We start from the raw sequence: 15,837 nt of genomic DNA on the forward strand, positions 1-15,837 counted from the left end.
GACTGATTTGAATGAGGGCTGAGAACCCTCATTGAACCCGGAGAAAAAAGAGCCCTAAGAACCCGGGTCCAGCATGAGAGTAAGCTTAGGGGATAGGTCTGCAAACAAAGGCTGAAGCAACTTTTTTTTTCCCAGAATCTAGTTTAATTGGACTCAGTCGAATGGTATTGATTCGAATGAGGGTGACATTAAACGAAGGTCGAGCTGCACAGGGTTAAATTAAACGGGGTTAGTTTCAATGGGGTTGAGATAGATGGAGATGATTTGATTTGGGATTGGCTTATAGAGGGTTGAGTTGCATGCGGTTGGATTAAACGGGGCTTGAGTGGAAGCAGACGGGTTGAGGTTGTTTGAATTGAATAAAGGCTGTGTTAAACAGGGGCTGATTTGCATTTGTTATAATTGAATAGGGGTTGCTTTTGAGCATCGGGGATTTAGCTAAAGGGAATGTAGTTGAGTAGGGTGGAGTTACTCGCGTACCTGTTTTTCTAAGATACTAACGTTTACTCTAAAAACACAGCTATTTAGTATGATATCGTGCTATTTTGTCCGATTTAACGTCATATAGATATGATGAATAATATACAAACGTGGTATTTGATGCTTGCAAGTATAGACACTCCCAAGTTCTTTATTTATGGTTCTACAAATGAGGTATTATTCAAAATTCAAACTAACTATCTGTTTTGAAAGCCAAACAGGCCAAACTAAAAAATGACAGTATTAAAATGTACCTCAAAATTTGAGCAATATAATGATTTAGCAATGCAAAAAGAAATCAATTATATCAACCCTAATTGTTATCACTTATAATTTACATTTTCAGATAAGCTCCATAACTTCAACAAATATGATGAGGATCGTATTACTGCTTTTGGACAACCATACGACTGGGGCAGTGTTATGCATTACTCGGAATACGCCTTCAGTAACAATGGAGAACCTACTATAGTTTCAAAGGTAATTTCGTTGTCTTCATTACCAATGGGGCCAATTAAAGAACATTTTTTTTGGAAGGGGACAAAAACATTTTTCAAAATGAAAGAAGGAATAATTTTTCAAAAAAAAATTTCAAAATGAAAATTCCAAAAACAGGCAATTTTCCCTAGAAATACAAGAAAAAAATATTTTTTTCAAAATCTAGGGTTAAGCTAGTAGACTGTTTACAGAAACGATTAGAGGTATGATGTTCCTCGTATGCAAGAAAAACTATGCAATTTAATTTTTTTCAGGGAGATTGGCCTCTTTTCCACACTTATGTGGAAATTTCCCACACTTTTGTGGAAAAATTAAAGATTTTTATCCATGGAGAAGTTTACATTAAATTGTTTAAAGAGCAAAAACCTGGTAATTGGAAAAATATTTGTATATATTTTGAAAGGGGAACCTTAAAAAAGAAAACCAAAAGTTTGAAGCTTAGTAGAAATCGTTGTTAGACATCGGACTTACTTCAACAGTCTAAATATCTTTGAAAACATAATGAAAAGGCATTAATTTGTGCAAAGAGCAAAAAACTGGTAATTGCAAAAATATTTGTATATAATTTAAGGGATTAAAACAATTCAAATACCTTAACAAAAAAAAAAGTTTGAAGCTTAGTAAATATCGTTGTTAAAAATCGGATTTGCTTGAATAATCAAATATCTTTGAAATGACTTCTGTATTTAAAGACATTAAATTGCTTAAACAGCAAAACACTAGTAATTATAAAAATATTTGTGTATATTTTAACAAGGGATCACAATAATGCAAAAACCTTAAAAGAGAAAACCAAAAGTTTGGAGCTTAGTAGATATTGTTGTTAGAAACCAGACTTGCTTTAATCATCAAATATCGTGGAAAAGACCTTAGTATGAAAAACCAGCAGATAGTCTGCAGTTAGAAGACAAGTGACGATCAGAATCTATTTATATATAGAGGCCTGCCACATAGATGTACAGAATCTATGTGGCATATAGAATCTATATATCGAAGAGGGCCGTAGCCCGGCGGCACTACAGCAATACATATATATATATATATATATATATATATATATATATATATATATATATATATATATATATATATATATATATATATATATATATATATAAACTAGCTGTTGGGGTGGCGCTTCGCGCCACCCCAACACCTAGTTGGAGGGGGCGCTTCGCGCCCCCCCCCCAAGCCCCCCCGCGTACGTAAGTCGCTACGCGCCATTGTAGTTGTGTCCCTATGTCCCACCTGTAAATATATATATATATATATATATATATATATATATATATATATATATATATATATATGTTTTTAACTACGTAAAACTTGCGAATATACAACATTCTTTGCTGTCCCATTGTCTGTGCATATAAATAGATTGTCAGGTTTACCGACTCTTGAACATGCAACATATAATGGTCCATGGGAAAACAATCCGTATTCAGATCTATACCTCATGATTCTAATGATCGCCCTTGAGCTTTGTTGATGGTGACTGCTAATCGACCATTCCCTCTGTCGCCGTCGTCATTTATGTATCCCCTGTGCCCCCCGGGGTCCCCGTTGTAGTTGTGTCCCTGTGTCCCGGTCGTCATTTATATTCCCTGTGTCCCGGTCGTCATTTATGTCCCGGTGTCCCAGTCTGTGATTTATCTTTGAGTGTCCCGGGCGTCATTTATATTCCTTGTGTCCCGGTCGTCATTTGTGTCCCGGTGTCCCGGTCTGTATATACATTCGTTTTTGAATTGGTCTTTTTTTAGTTTTTAGTTTTTTACCTTTTTTTTAGTTTTTTTTAGTTATACCTCATGATTCTAATGATTGTCCTTGAGCTTTGTTGATGGTGATTGCTAATCGAACATTCCCTGTGTCCCCGTCGTCATTTATATATCCCCCTGTGCCCCCCGGCGTCTCCGTTGTAGTTGTGTCCCTGTGTCCCGGTCGTCATTTATATTCCCTGTGTCCCGGTCGTCATTTTTTTTTTATTAGTTTTTAGTTTTCTTTTCTTTTTAGTTTTTTTGTAGTTTTTACCTTTTTTTTAGTTTTTTTTTACTTATGTCCTGGTCGTCATTTATACTCCCTGTGTCCCGGTGCTTTGTTGATGGTGATTGCTAATCAGACATTCCTTGTGTCCCGGTCGCTTTCTCTTTGAGTGTCCCGGTCGTCATTTATATTCCCTATGTGGCCGTGTCCCAGTCGTCATTTGTGTCCTGATGTCCCGGTCGTCATTTGTGTCCCGATGTCCCGGTCGTCATTTGTGTCCCGATGTCCCGGTCTGTAATTTCGTCAGTCGAAAACATGACGTCAGTTGACATACAAACATGACGTCACTCGACAGACACACACACACAGACAACTTATTTTTATATATATAGATATATATATATATATATATATATATATATATATATATATATATATATATATATATATATATATATATATATAAACTTACGATAAATTCCCCTTCGGAAAAAAACTTACCTACAGTTTGAAACCTGCATTCTCTGCCCATATTCATACTCGCATGTTTCTCCTTGTTCTACCACACACCAAAGAACAGCCTCAATAATTCACTGTGAATTCCAAATAATACAAAAAAGATTTATTTTGAAAAGGTTTAGAAAAACAATTGAACCAAACAAAGTTTTAGTCTGGACAGTGCTTAATTCCAGTCCAACTTGAGAAAGTTGTAATGCAAAAAGTGCAACATTTTTGCATTATGTTATTTCAGTTTGACATCATAAATGTTCCCGACCGTGTTGAAAACTTTTTCGCTTGGGACACAAGAAGGTGGCTAGCAGAGATATTTCCGAGCAAATTGTGCCAGTCTCTTGAAACAGCTGCTGTTATTTCGCCACCAGTTTTTGATCAATATTATTTACTGACTCTTCTTCCTCATATGTTAAACTTGCAAAAATGTTATCAAAAAGGCAGCCAATCAAACTTACTCTGCATATTCTCCTTTGTTTGAATACAGGGATGCAGCTAAGATTTAAAGTTTGGAGGAGGGAATTAAAGAATGTGTCGACGAAATCGCACATTATGCTGACAAATGCCAACGCTTAAGCGAAATTTCCATGGTAAATAGGTAAATTTTCGAAGGTCGGCATTAAAACTTAAAACAAACTTAAATTACTCCGTATATGAAATGGGTTTTCTCCTCCGCAATCCCTCGCTGTTTACGCTAAAGTTTGACTCTTTGCCACAATTCAAATTTTTTAAAAAAATAACAACTTTAGCGTAAAGAGCTAGGGATTGTGGAGGGCAAAACCCATTTCATATACGGAGTAATTTCTGTTTGTTTTAAGTTTTAATGTCGCTCCTTACTTTCAGTTAAAATAACTATTTTTTTTATTTAATTGTTTAAAGAGGCGATACGCTTACAGAGATCACAAGCTGTAAAAGAAATAAATTTTGTGTTGTTGCAGAGGAAAGGAACCCGTGGTTTCATTATAAACATTTGCTTTGGTTTTGTTCTAAAGTTATTTAGAACATTTTAAATGACTTTTATGGGGCGTTTCCTCCTATTTTCTAAAATAAGGCGAATTTTATCAGGGTCTTAACTTTTGATGGGTAAGACTAAACTTGATGAAGCTTACATATTTAAAATCGGCATTAAAATAGATAGATAGATAGATAGATAGATAGTGTATTTCAAAAACTCGTGGGCCATATACACACAAAAATATAAACAAATAACAAACAAGCAAGGAAATTAACAACAGTACGAACACGCACAAAAAAACAGAATTTAATGCAAAAAGTACCTAGTCTAACTACAAAAGAAATAATCATATAAAACTTTTTCTTCTTATTAAAGATTAATCTATTTATACTCCCACTCGAAAAATTGTGGTCGGGTTACTATTTTGTAGAATACCCGGAAGCATCAAATTAAACCCATGCAAATAAAATTCCCGTAAATCCAAGAGCACCGGGCATTTCCGGAGAAAATGATCCAAGTCTTCATCATCATCTTTACAAAGGGGACAAACATACTGCCTATCAGGACTAACTATCATTTTATTTTTGTCGAATGTTTTTTGCCTGTTCTGGATTGGAAGACAATTTGCCCTAAGCTGAATCCAACGACGTAAAATCATAGCCGGTAAATTAAATTTAAAATAAACTTCCTCCTCAAAACTAGGTTTTGCCTGATTATAATGTTGTAGGGTTGTAGAATTAAAAACCAGCCCTTGCCAATGCTGAATTTCCTGACTCTCTAATATAAATCGTACCTGGCTTTCTAAATTTGTTGGTACATCACGAGAGCAAAGACCATTATTCCATAAATAAGGCATTCCTACTTTTTCTAGTAATGATTTAATTTGGGATGGCCACGAGGTTTTTTAAACCACATTTCCACATCTCTTCATATGCCACTCTTACTAGTCTATCTTCATTACTCTTAGTTAACTTCAACCAGAATCTAAGCATTAAAATATACCTACGTAGCTTTAAAGAAAACAGGCTCATATCACCTTTCAGAATCTGTGAATGAGTTGTCTGATGTAGACCAAACACTCTTTTATAATACCGGAGCTGAAGGGACTCCAGTTGCTGCACCGTTTCTCCACCCCATATCTCTGCTCCATCTTCTATCACGGGTAAAATTTTCGTGTTAAATGTTCTTTTATGCATTTTTAGGTTTTTGATCCCCATTATCGTCGGGTTTCTAAATATAGCTGACATGGCCACCCTACCTCTCAAATTATTTCATCAACATGACTCCTTAGGCTTCCATTTTCCGATAAGATAAAGCCTAAATATTTTATTCTTTTACTTATAAATAGTTCCTTATTATTAAATTTAAATGTATATTTTTCATCGTCCCCAACCTTCCTTTTTTTAAAAATAACAACTTCGCTCTTTTCAGTATTCAGCCTTAACTTTTTTATATGCAAATATTCTTCTATGAGATTCAAAAGAGTCTGTAGATCTTGCGGTTTATTAGCCACCAAAGCAATATCATCTGCAAATAATAAGAGCGATAGTTTTTGAGTCCCTAGGCTAACTTTCGGAGCCCATCTATTCTCTAGAAAATTAACAACATCATTAATAAAAATATTAAACAACTTAGGTGAAAGGGTGCTGGCCTGTTTTACTCCCCGCTTAATATCAAAAAACTTCGAAAACCTATTGCCAACTTGAATGATTCCACTCACACAAGTATACATGCTCACTATCAATCTAACAAATGAATGGGGAAGGCCAATATTTAGCATGGCATCCTTCAATAACTCTCTGTCGACACTATCAAAAGCCTTATGGAGATCCAGAAATCCCACATAAAGACAAGTTTTACCTTTTCCATGTTTATCTATTAATGCCTTTAAAATAAACACACTATCTGTCGTCCCATACCCTGTCCTGAAACTTCCTTGTTCCTCATGTATTAAATTATTTTATTTAACCAATTGGAAAGCCTGGTATCTAATATTTTCTCCAAAACCTTACTTAAAGCAGGGACAAGTGCTATTAAACGATAATTTTCATGAGCCTTCGGGTTTCCTCTCTTAAAAAGTGGTATAAACAATGATGTCTTCCAAGCGCTTGGCCATTGCCCTGACCTTAACACCTTATTACAAAGAAGAACAATTATCGGCATCAAAATGGAAAGAAAATTCTTAAATAACAATATTCGTATACCATCAACACCCGCAGCAGTACCACCTTTTAAATTCTTAAATATCGACTTAATCTCTTGGCCATTCACATCACCCACTAAATCGTAATCATGTTCTCTCATGGGATAAATAACCATCTCTGGGGTATGCGCTACCTCCTGAAGATCTGCACAAACACCTTCTAAATTATTTAGGTAATCAGGCCATGAATCAGCTTCCGGAACAGCCTGGGTATTAACATTTCTCCTTCCACTATCATTCTTTATATAGCCCCAAAACTTTTTAAAATCTTTATTTCTAAAATCATCAGCAATATCCAATTTCTTCTTATTCTCGTACTCTTTTTTTTTCTTTTTATTAAACTTTTATATTCTCTTCTTTTATCTTTATATTTAGCCAATTTTAGACTTTGATCTTCCGCGCTATCAAATTCATTCAAACGATTTAATAAATATTTTGCTTCTGCTTTCATTAACTTGCAATCCAAGTCAAAATATCCCTCATTCTTTTATAATTTTTTAGTCAGGCCACATGATTCTGCACTACTGCCCATTATTTCATTTAACAGCATAATTACACTATGTGCATCTTTTTCATTGTCTTCTAACGCTTTCAACTTATTTTTTACATGCGAGTCCAAGAGCTCCCTTCTAAATGCCTCAATATCTTTACCTGTTAAATCATTTCTAATTCGTTTTTCTAAACCTATTTTTCTATAATCCGCATTATAGAAATTTTTTACTCGTGAACCGTGGCTCACAAACTACCCAATCTTCACCACAAGCATAATAGCTCCATGATCAGATCCAACTAAATCTAATACTCCCATATTTATTGATTAAGGTACAAATTGCGTAATTAAAATATGATTCTTGTGATGTAACTATTGGTATCAAAATTCCGTTTTTTAGAGTTTCGGTTAGTATTGAGCCGGGTCCTTCCTTACTACAGTTCGTTACCACGAACTGTTTGATCTTCACCTTGCAAAATCTAGAAAACCAGAAAAGTAATGTGGAAGCGACAGGCGCACCTGAGTAAATCAAAAGACAGGAGCTACAAATTATCTTTAACATCTTGAAGGTGACTAGGGTGATAAAGTTGAAACTTTCAGGCAGTGTTAGGATGGAGTCAACTAGATTTACAATTTTGAGAGAATGAGAGGGGTAGGCAAATAAAAATTAGATATTAAAAATAAAACAAATCCTAGTTTACGATTAAAGACTTGGCAGGCTTCTATATATGGATTCTCACTGTCGCTTATCTCCAAACCGTAGACAATTTGAACCTTTTCTTCGTGACCTGAAGAAAACAATCACCCTGAGAAAAATGCGCCACCTGGTAAAAATGCAGCCACCCTGGGAAAAATACGAATTCTTTCATAAAGTTGTGACTTATTTAGATTGTTCTTGTGGCTAGGAATGTCAATTTGCTTGTTTAAAGAAGAAAAAACTATGCAGCCAATTTTGAGGCCGGAGATCGGCATGACGACGCGACAGGCTTTTATATATTGATTCTCATTGTCACTTATATTGTAACTGAAAACAATACGAGTCTCTTCTTAATGTCATGGCGTCATCATAAGTTCCAAATCAAGTGAATATGATAGTGAAAACTGAAAAATGAGCCATATATTGTCATAGAGGCAAAGATATACTAAAGAAAACTGACCTGTTCCTCTGGATACTTGAATTATGCAGGTCTATCTTAGTTTTGACCAGGGATATAGCGCCAGCATTTTATTGGTGGAGGAGAATTTTATTCGAGCGCTACTGAAGAAAAGTTACCATTTACCGAAGACACTACTAGGTTAAATTCAAAATATTACACAATACCTAATAAACATTAAAGACACATTAAATAAACATAAAATTAAGTAGCCTACTGGTGATCAAGCTTATACCAAAATTATCAGCAACAAGTCACTGCAGGCGACAGTCGTATATTTTAGAAAAGCTTTGCGTGGGCTGAGGTGAATTTCGAATACATCTGGCTTTTCTTTTGGCAGGGTTCACCCGTAATATTGCAGAACCTATCCCCCCTCCCGCATCCCCAACCTCCCATCCCAGTATAGGATGCTCAATCTTATAGTTTAACCAAGCACCATTCTAACAGCCCCGTGGTTCGTGCTATTCAGTAGCACGCAATTTTGACTCTAAGATTAAATTTCTTGTGCTAAACTTTTAATATGCGTGATTCATTGACATTTTATTTATGAGTTTTTATTAAATTGATTTAGTAGTGGGTTCATTGCTTTATCTGAATAAATAGCAATGAAACAAGCGGGCCTTATAAATCAAAAGCAAATATACAGGATAGTTCAAAATTTTGTTACATATAATTCCAAGTCTAATTTTATATTGTAACATGAATCTTATGATATTTCAAAATTAGACGAACGTACATGGAAAAAAAATGCTATAATACTGGTATTATATATCGCTTAATCCAGAAATAAAACTGACCTGTTTCTCGACTTGGAACTCAGGAAAAAAAATAACGCTTAATCCTGGAATAAAAAAAATCAATGTTTTGGCGCTGTATTACACAGGCTTGTTACGAGATTTGAAGTCGTCTATGTTTTCCTATATTAAATTCCTTTATCACTTTATCAAGGTCAATTTGTACTTCTCTTTCAATTGCCAGCAGCGCAAATGAAGATAATCTTTCTTGCCCCGTCGTGTTGCGGCAGTACGTCTTCAACCATCGAAAGCAAGAAAAAGATCTTTCAAACTACACAGAATACATAGGAATAGTAAAATAGAGTTGAAATACATCAAATATTGTAGGAAACACACATTTCAAGGATTTCCCAGCAAAAACAGATGCTCTTTCTAGAATGTTTTTGTTTTATATATCCTCAACTTCGTAAAAACACTGTAGCTCAGATATGCAGCGTTCAAAATTAAGCTTATAGTATTCACAAAGCTTACACTGTCTTTGTTCATTTTGTTTGCACCTAGCATTATGCTTAAGTTGTTCAAAGTGACAAAACTGTTTTTTTCTAGCCTACTTTCAACCTCTGTAGTTAGAGCATCGATAACAGATTACAGTCCTGTACTTTTGAAAAGCACTTGTGCTGTCTCATATTAAGCTAATGTACCCCCTCCTAATTTCACTGGAATTTTAAGCTTTTGGGGCTATTCAAGACCTCTAAAACCACAATTATTAGCTAATTCTGAGCTGTGATTAAGGAATTTGAAAAAAAAGCTATTCTGATCGTAAGGACTGTAGTTCTTCGACAGTACTGATCATAAACTTTTTACCACTTCATAAGTCACACTTGTGGACTGTAACGTTTTCGACAGTATGACACATTACATTGAAACTCTTCTTAGAAGGAGTAGGTCAAAAACAAAGCTAAAATCTTCCATACTTTTTTTCAAAGCATTGGCTTGTCCTCCAACGTCATGATCAATCTCTAAAATTTCTTCTAAAGCTGCAAGAGTTTTTCCAAAGTTGTCCAGTAGTGCACACACTGGTTCAATGCGACAAGTTCATCTGCTGTGGCTCCCCAATGAAAGGACTTGGAACTCTTCTGAATCCTCTCAAAAACTAGTTGGCTTTTGGTTGAACTTTTAATGAAATTATAGATACTTTGAAGGACAAAGAATGCATTTCTAATTGAAGCCATTGAATGGAAGCAGCTGACAATGCATAGATTCAGTACGTGTGTGCAGCAATGAATATACATTGCAGTTAGGCTCTCCTGAAGCATTCTGGCTGCCATACATTTGTAAGGTCCTCTCATGTTTGAAGCTTTATCGTAGCACTGACCCTATACATTTTTAATATCCAGGCCTAGTGAAAGAAATTAGTGCTGCTAATGTTTTGCCACCGATTTTTCAGCATGATAGAAACCAACAAACGATTTTTGAACTTCTAAATTTTCATTAACATATCTGAAGACCACCGCAACTTGCTCATGTTTTGCTGTCTTGAGTTTCCCTCCTTACTACAGTTCGTTACCACGAACTGTTTGATACCAGCGAATATTTTTGCTTCTTTTACCTGTTTAAACTATTTGTTGTTTTATTTGATCTCCGATAATAGATAATAATTTATTCTGGATAGTCGGTGAAATATATGGAAAATTCTTTTTAAGTTCAATGAAGAGCTGTTGAATCACATTACTGTCTTTTGAGCGAAGTTTCCATGAGCACAAAAAAAATTCCCTCTCTTTTTCGAATCCATAATTTCGTCACAGGCTCGTAAGGTGATGCCTTGTCTACCGCAAAGTAACAATGGCCCGCAAATGGATTTTCGATACAGTCGATTTTGTTGCACTTCTTTAGAATATTTAATGTATACTTTTTCAGCAACAGAACCAGTTCTGTTCGATTCTCTAAGAGAGACAAGTTTAACAGCACTATCCATGTGTGAGTTACACTTCTGATGGCTTTCAAATGCCTAGACGGCTTTTTTCATATTAGAGAACCCATTCACTGTGAAAGCATCGTCTGCTTTACATTTTGGAGTAGAGCAGAAAAATGCACGCCAGGTAAAACAATACGCTTTTTCTTTTGCTGGGCTATACTCTAACCGAGGGAATATGCTGTACCATTCTATTCTGAATTTTCTCCTGTTAGTCGAAGGGAAAATCAAGTCTCTTTGTTGAAAGGAGCCATCACAAATATGAGCCAAAGCTGAGGCTGGACCATTAATTGGATCTCGTTTGTTTATTAATTTGGTCAAAGTTGAGCTGATTTCACAGCTTAGATTTGATTCACTTTCGTTTTTATATTGCTTTAACAAGACGTAGATGGTGAATCATAGTTCTTTTCAATACATTCTTCTTGGTGTTCCAAAGTCCCTTACTTTTTTACAGTTGGTTCTGAACTAAAGAAAGAAAGTAAGGAGATCTGCCGTTTCTTGGTTTAATTAGCCTGTAAAAACCAAATAGGTTGATATAAATTATATTTTTATTATGTTGTAAAACAATTCAAAGTTGACAGCTGGACAGAGGGGGTTTTTAACTTAGCTGGTGAAGGAACCGAAAGTTTGGTCATCTGACATCGCTGACCTTACGAACAAGCTTTGTCTGAAGTCATAATTTTATTGAAGATATAGCATCCCGATTCTGGGATCACATTTACATGCACTCTTCCACCTGATGGGGAGTAGAGGGGATGGGGGGGGGGGGGGTAAAAACGTTTAAAAAAGTGAAAATGGTTTCTTCCTTCCCTAAGTCTTCAATAGTACATTTTCTTCAAGAGGTAGTAAAGAAAAGCTACTGTTTAGCAATGACGGAACTCAGTTAATTTCAAAAACTTTATACACTACATAAATAAACAAGACACACATATCAACTAAAATAAAATGCTGACGTTCAGCTTTTACTAAAATTGTCAGCTATGATTTGCTAGAGACAAGAGTAGCATGCTGTATACAAGCTTTGAGGTGAGCGATGGTGAATTTCGTATAAAATCGACCTTTTTTGCCAACTTTACTTTAATATTAAAGTGCTTATCTCCCTTCCACTTCCTTCAGCTCCCGTGCACATCACTGAATATTAATTCTGACAGTTGAACCAAGCGCTATTTCAATAGCCCCGTGCATCGCATCACTCAGTTGTATGTGATTTAAAAATAGTTTCTGAGCAAATCCACCCTTTAAATTGCAATTGCTGAAACATTATACAGGAAAACTATAACACACCTCCTTGAACAACAAGAAAAAATAATTTTGTTGCAGAGGCAGGAGCAATATGTCCTCTTTATTTCTTCGTTGCTCTCGAGGCACTGGAACATGGCTAATTCTAATATCTTATATTTTTTTATAAATTAGACTCGATAAAGCGGTCATGAACTACCATATGGTACTCTGAAAGTGCAATTAGGGTGACATTTCTGGAATCAAAAGGCCGGGCTGGATCAAGGACATCATAAAGAGCTAATTCCTCCTTTATAAACTAACCTTCTCATAAATTCAACTTAATAAGGCAATCATAAAGTGTCATATAATACACACAACGTCTGCTTTTGTTACAAAAAAACTTGCTTTTCTTTATTCAATATTTATCTTTAATATCTTAAATATTTAATATCTTTTTTATTTAATTTCACGGATTGAAACAAGAGCGACGCATGACAAAATGTGTGGGAAATATATGATTTGGGCTATATATTTGCATACTGGAGGGGAGGGGGGCTCTGGGTAAACTATAGTGGAGTTGCAGTCAAAATGTGTAACTACAATTTTTCTACGCATTATGAAGTAAGTCCAAGTATTGTTTTTAACACATTTCCTTCTCAACCGCCTCAATTCTATACTTAAGCAAATCTAAGGAGGGGGGACTTTTGTTTCTTCTTTTTTCGATGAAAATACCAAAAAAAAATTATTTTTGAAATCAAGGGATGGAGGAAGATCCAGGAGGCAAATTCCCCCCCCCCCCCCTCCGTGATTGGCATCACTGGAACTAGTTTAAATAACAACAAAAGGCTAATACCATTCAATACTCTGGATTTTAGGTTCTTAGATCTCTGTAGGTCTGAATTCCTTTGACACTGCCCTATGGGATAGCCTAGACCAAGTAACGAATAATTGCTTAATCTAGCTTAAAACGTAAAATTAACATACCATAATCTAATTCAGATATTGAAAGCAGTCGAACTTGTTTCTCACTATAATGTATTTGAAGTACTAGACCTGCCAAAAAGAGCAAAATTCTCCCTGTTTGGTTATGCTGAGCCCGCATAAGAAGTAGATAAACTATTTCCTTGGTGATAAGACTTCAAAGGGGGTATATTTGCGTAAATTTTAATTAGGAAGCGCAAGGGACCACTATTTTTGTGTCTTTTTACGTTAAATACAAGCTGGAATTAACTAAAAAAATACCTGGTCGAAGTAAAGAGCAAATTTGAAGCTTAAAACGAGCAAGAGTTTTAACGGCGCCACTGGTTTGACAAGATTCTTTACTGAAACTAAATTTCAGCTGTGGGGGCAAAATCGAATCTAGGGTGGCAACATTGGGACTTCAGTGGGTGTCCCCCCCCCCTTCATAAGAAATTATACTCCTTTCTAAGTCCCTCCTATAAATTCAAACATCAGCAAGTTCCAAATGGCACTAAAAATGGCACTTTTCATGTCATGTCCCAAGTGGAAAAGCTGGTGCTAGTGGGCATAAAGTCATTTTTAGAGTGATGTTTAATGCTCATTAGAAAGCTAATTACTCATAATTACGTGATTTTTATCAGTTCTACCATCTGTAAGTGTGATATAGCACTAAAAACAGAACTTTTGATGTCACTTCGTAAATAGAAAAGCCTTGAAGTATAAAACGATATCATCATTGTAATAAATATGGTTCAAAACCCTTAACTGGAGGTTTGCAAGAACACTTCCTGTATTTTTCTCCTCCAAGCCCCCTTAATAAGCTACGCAATGAAGGTGCAATCTCTAATATATCAAATTAGATTATTAGAGGTGTGGTTCCGTTCGTACAGCGTTCGACATCCAATTACAGTGGCTTGCGTTTGACTCTTGATTTATTTTTTCAAGCATGGTTTTCACCCTTCTATACGATCATTTTCAGATAATTTCACTGTTTTTGTAAATGTGATGCACTCATTTGTTAACGCATGTCCCAGGGAGGTATTTGGTCAAGCATTTTCATTTAAAAGAGAATAGATGTCATCTAGTCCATGGTTTGCAACAACATTCTGAGTAGATCACTAAATCCATACCCCAAAGAGTAGCTTAATTTTGTCAAAATCCTGTGGGGTGGGAGGATCAACGTTGGAGCCAATTTGCCCAGATCTACTAAAAAAAATGACCTGTTTCAGTGGATGCTTGAATTGTACAGGCTTATCTTAGTTTTGAAAACATTTTTGGAGACGCTAAATTTCAGCTGGGAGAAGAGGGAGGGGGGTAACTGAGGTCTGGATGAAAACTGAGATCTGGGAGGGGGAGCTGTTCCTCTGCCCTATAGAAACATACACTTCTGATCCCAACCCCCTGCCTCCCAGTGGCTGGAGAAGTGTAGGCATGTGGTTTTGGAACCACTCAAACTTGTACATTAAAAGAAGTATTATTTATTGTTGCACTTACTTATTCAAATTATTTACTTGACAATTCCACCGTAATGTTCTCTCCATGCGTAAGATTGTGCATCCGAAAATAAGAAAGACAAATGAAAATAGTTCTCTAGGAGAATTCAGGTAGTTCTTCACAAAATTCTTGAAATGAAAACAAAGTTAGTTTATAATACCATATATCGTACTTAGACAAGAAATGATCTTTTTTTGAAATTTACATTCATTTCTGAGTGACGATTGGCTTTTTATTTAGAAACAGGACAAATTAATCCCTAAGCCTAAAGGCAGATTTCTGTTGAGCCAACAAAATGTTTTGCAAGATTGTATTTTACTAATAAAGATAATAATCCAATAGCAATTGGTTGTTGATTGCCTCGTTGACAATCTAGCTGACATCAAACTAAAAACAGGATATTTTCAAGAAGTTAGGGAAGCTATGAAAAAGACAATCAGAGGTGAGGAGGAGCTATCAGAGCTCCATCTTCCCAGTGCTGTTTGGCACTGTGATGAATTATCAGTTGTTGTAAAAGTGGTCAGTTGATATTACAATTAAAAAATTTATGTTTGTACATTTATATATGCATGTGTAATAATATATTGTGCATACTTTTTTTTAGCCCGAGGGGATACCTCTTGGTAACGATGAAGGCTTAACTGATGTCGATGCTGCAAAGATAAACGCCATGTATAACTGCTAAAAATTTTGTGTTCTGTCAAGGATTAAAGTTTGTGTATAACAGTATATCTTATTTACTTCTTATTAATATATCGCGTATATCTTTTTAATATCAGAAATAGCAGGAAACCTACCACCCACCAGACCTATTGCTGCAAGGAATTTGCCAACGAAAAGAAATAAAATCTCAAACTAGGGAATTTAAAGACATTTTCCTTCAAAGTTTTTCAAAACGTTTCATGACATTTCAAGACGTTTTAAAGACATTTTCTCTTTTTTCTTTTTGAGATTTCATTTTCTTTTAAGACGGTTTTTTCAGGGAGTCTTTGCATTCCAAAGTTTTTATGTCTATATTAGGAATCGAAAGGGATCCCTCTCAATACAATGGAGCGTTAACCAGTTGGAGTATGAAAACCTTTCTAGTATTTTGAGTCGGGTAAAACTTTCTACATAATAAACTGTTTCCCAATAGGGGAATTCACTGTCTCGCATACTAGAATGATTGAATGGATTGCATGTC

At 35.4% G+C, this 15,837-nt stretch overlaps 1 protein-coding gene across 1 annotated transcript in view; it reads left to right on the plus strand.

The window, feature by feature from the left end:
- LOC136027532 (zinc metalloproteinase nas-7-like) overlaps nt 1-15,383 on the plus strand; it is a 56,865-nt gene extending 41,482 nt beyond the window's left edge. The window contains exons 5-6 of the mRNA XM_065704883.1: nt 827-960; nt 15,259-15,383. Of these exons, the coding sequence (XP_065560955.1) occupies nt 827-960; nt 15,259-15,339 (215 nt within the window). The 3' untranslated portion in view covers nt 15,340-15,383. The remainder of the gene's footprint in view (nt 1-826; nt 961-15,258) is intronic.
- Nucleotides 15,384-15,837: the final 454 nt, after the last annotated feature.

Source organism: Artemia franciscana, chromosome 5 (genome assembly GCF_032884065.1).
Source record: "Artemia franciscana chromosome 5, ASM3288406v1, whole genome shotgun sequence".
Taxonomy (NCBI): domain Eukaryota; kingdom Metazoa; phylum Arthropoda; class Branchiopoda; order Anostraca; family Artemiidae; genus Artemia; species Artemia franciscana.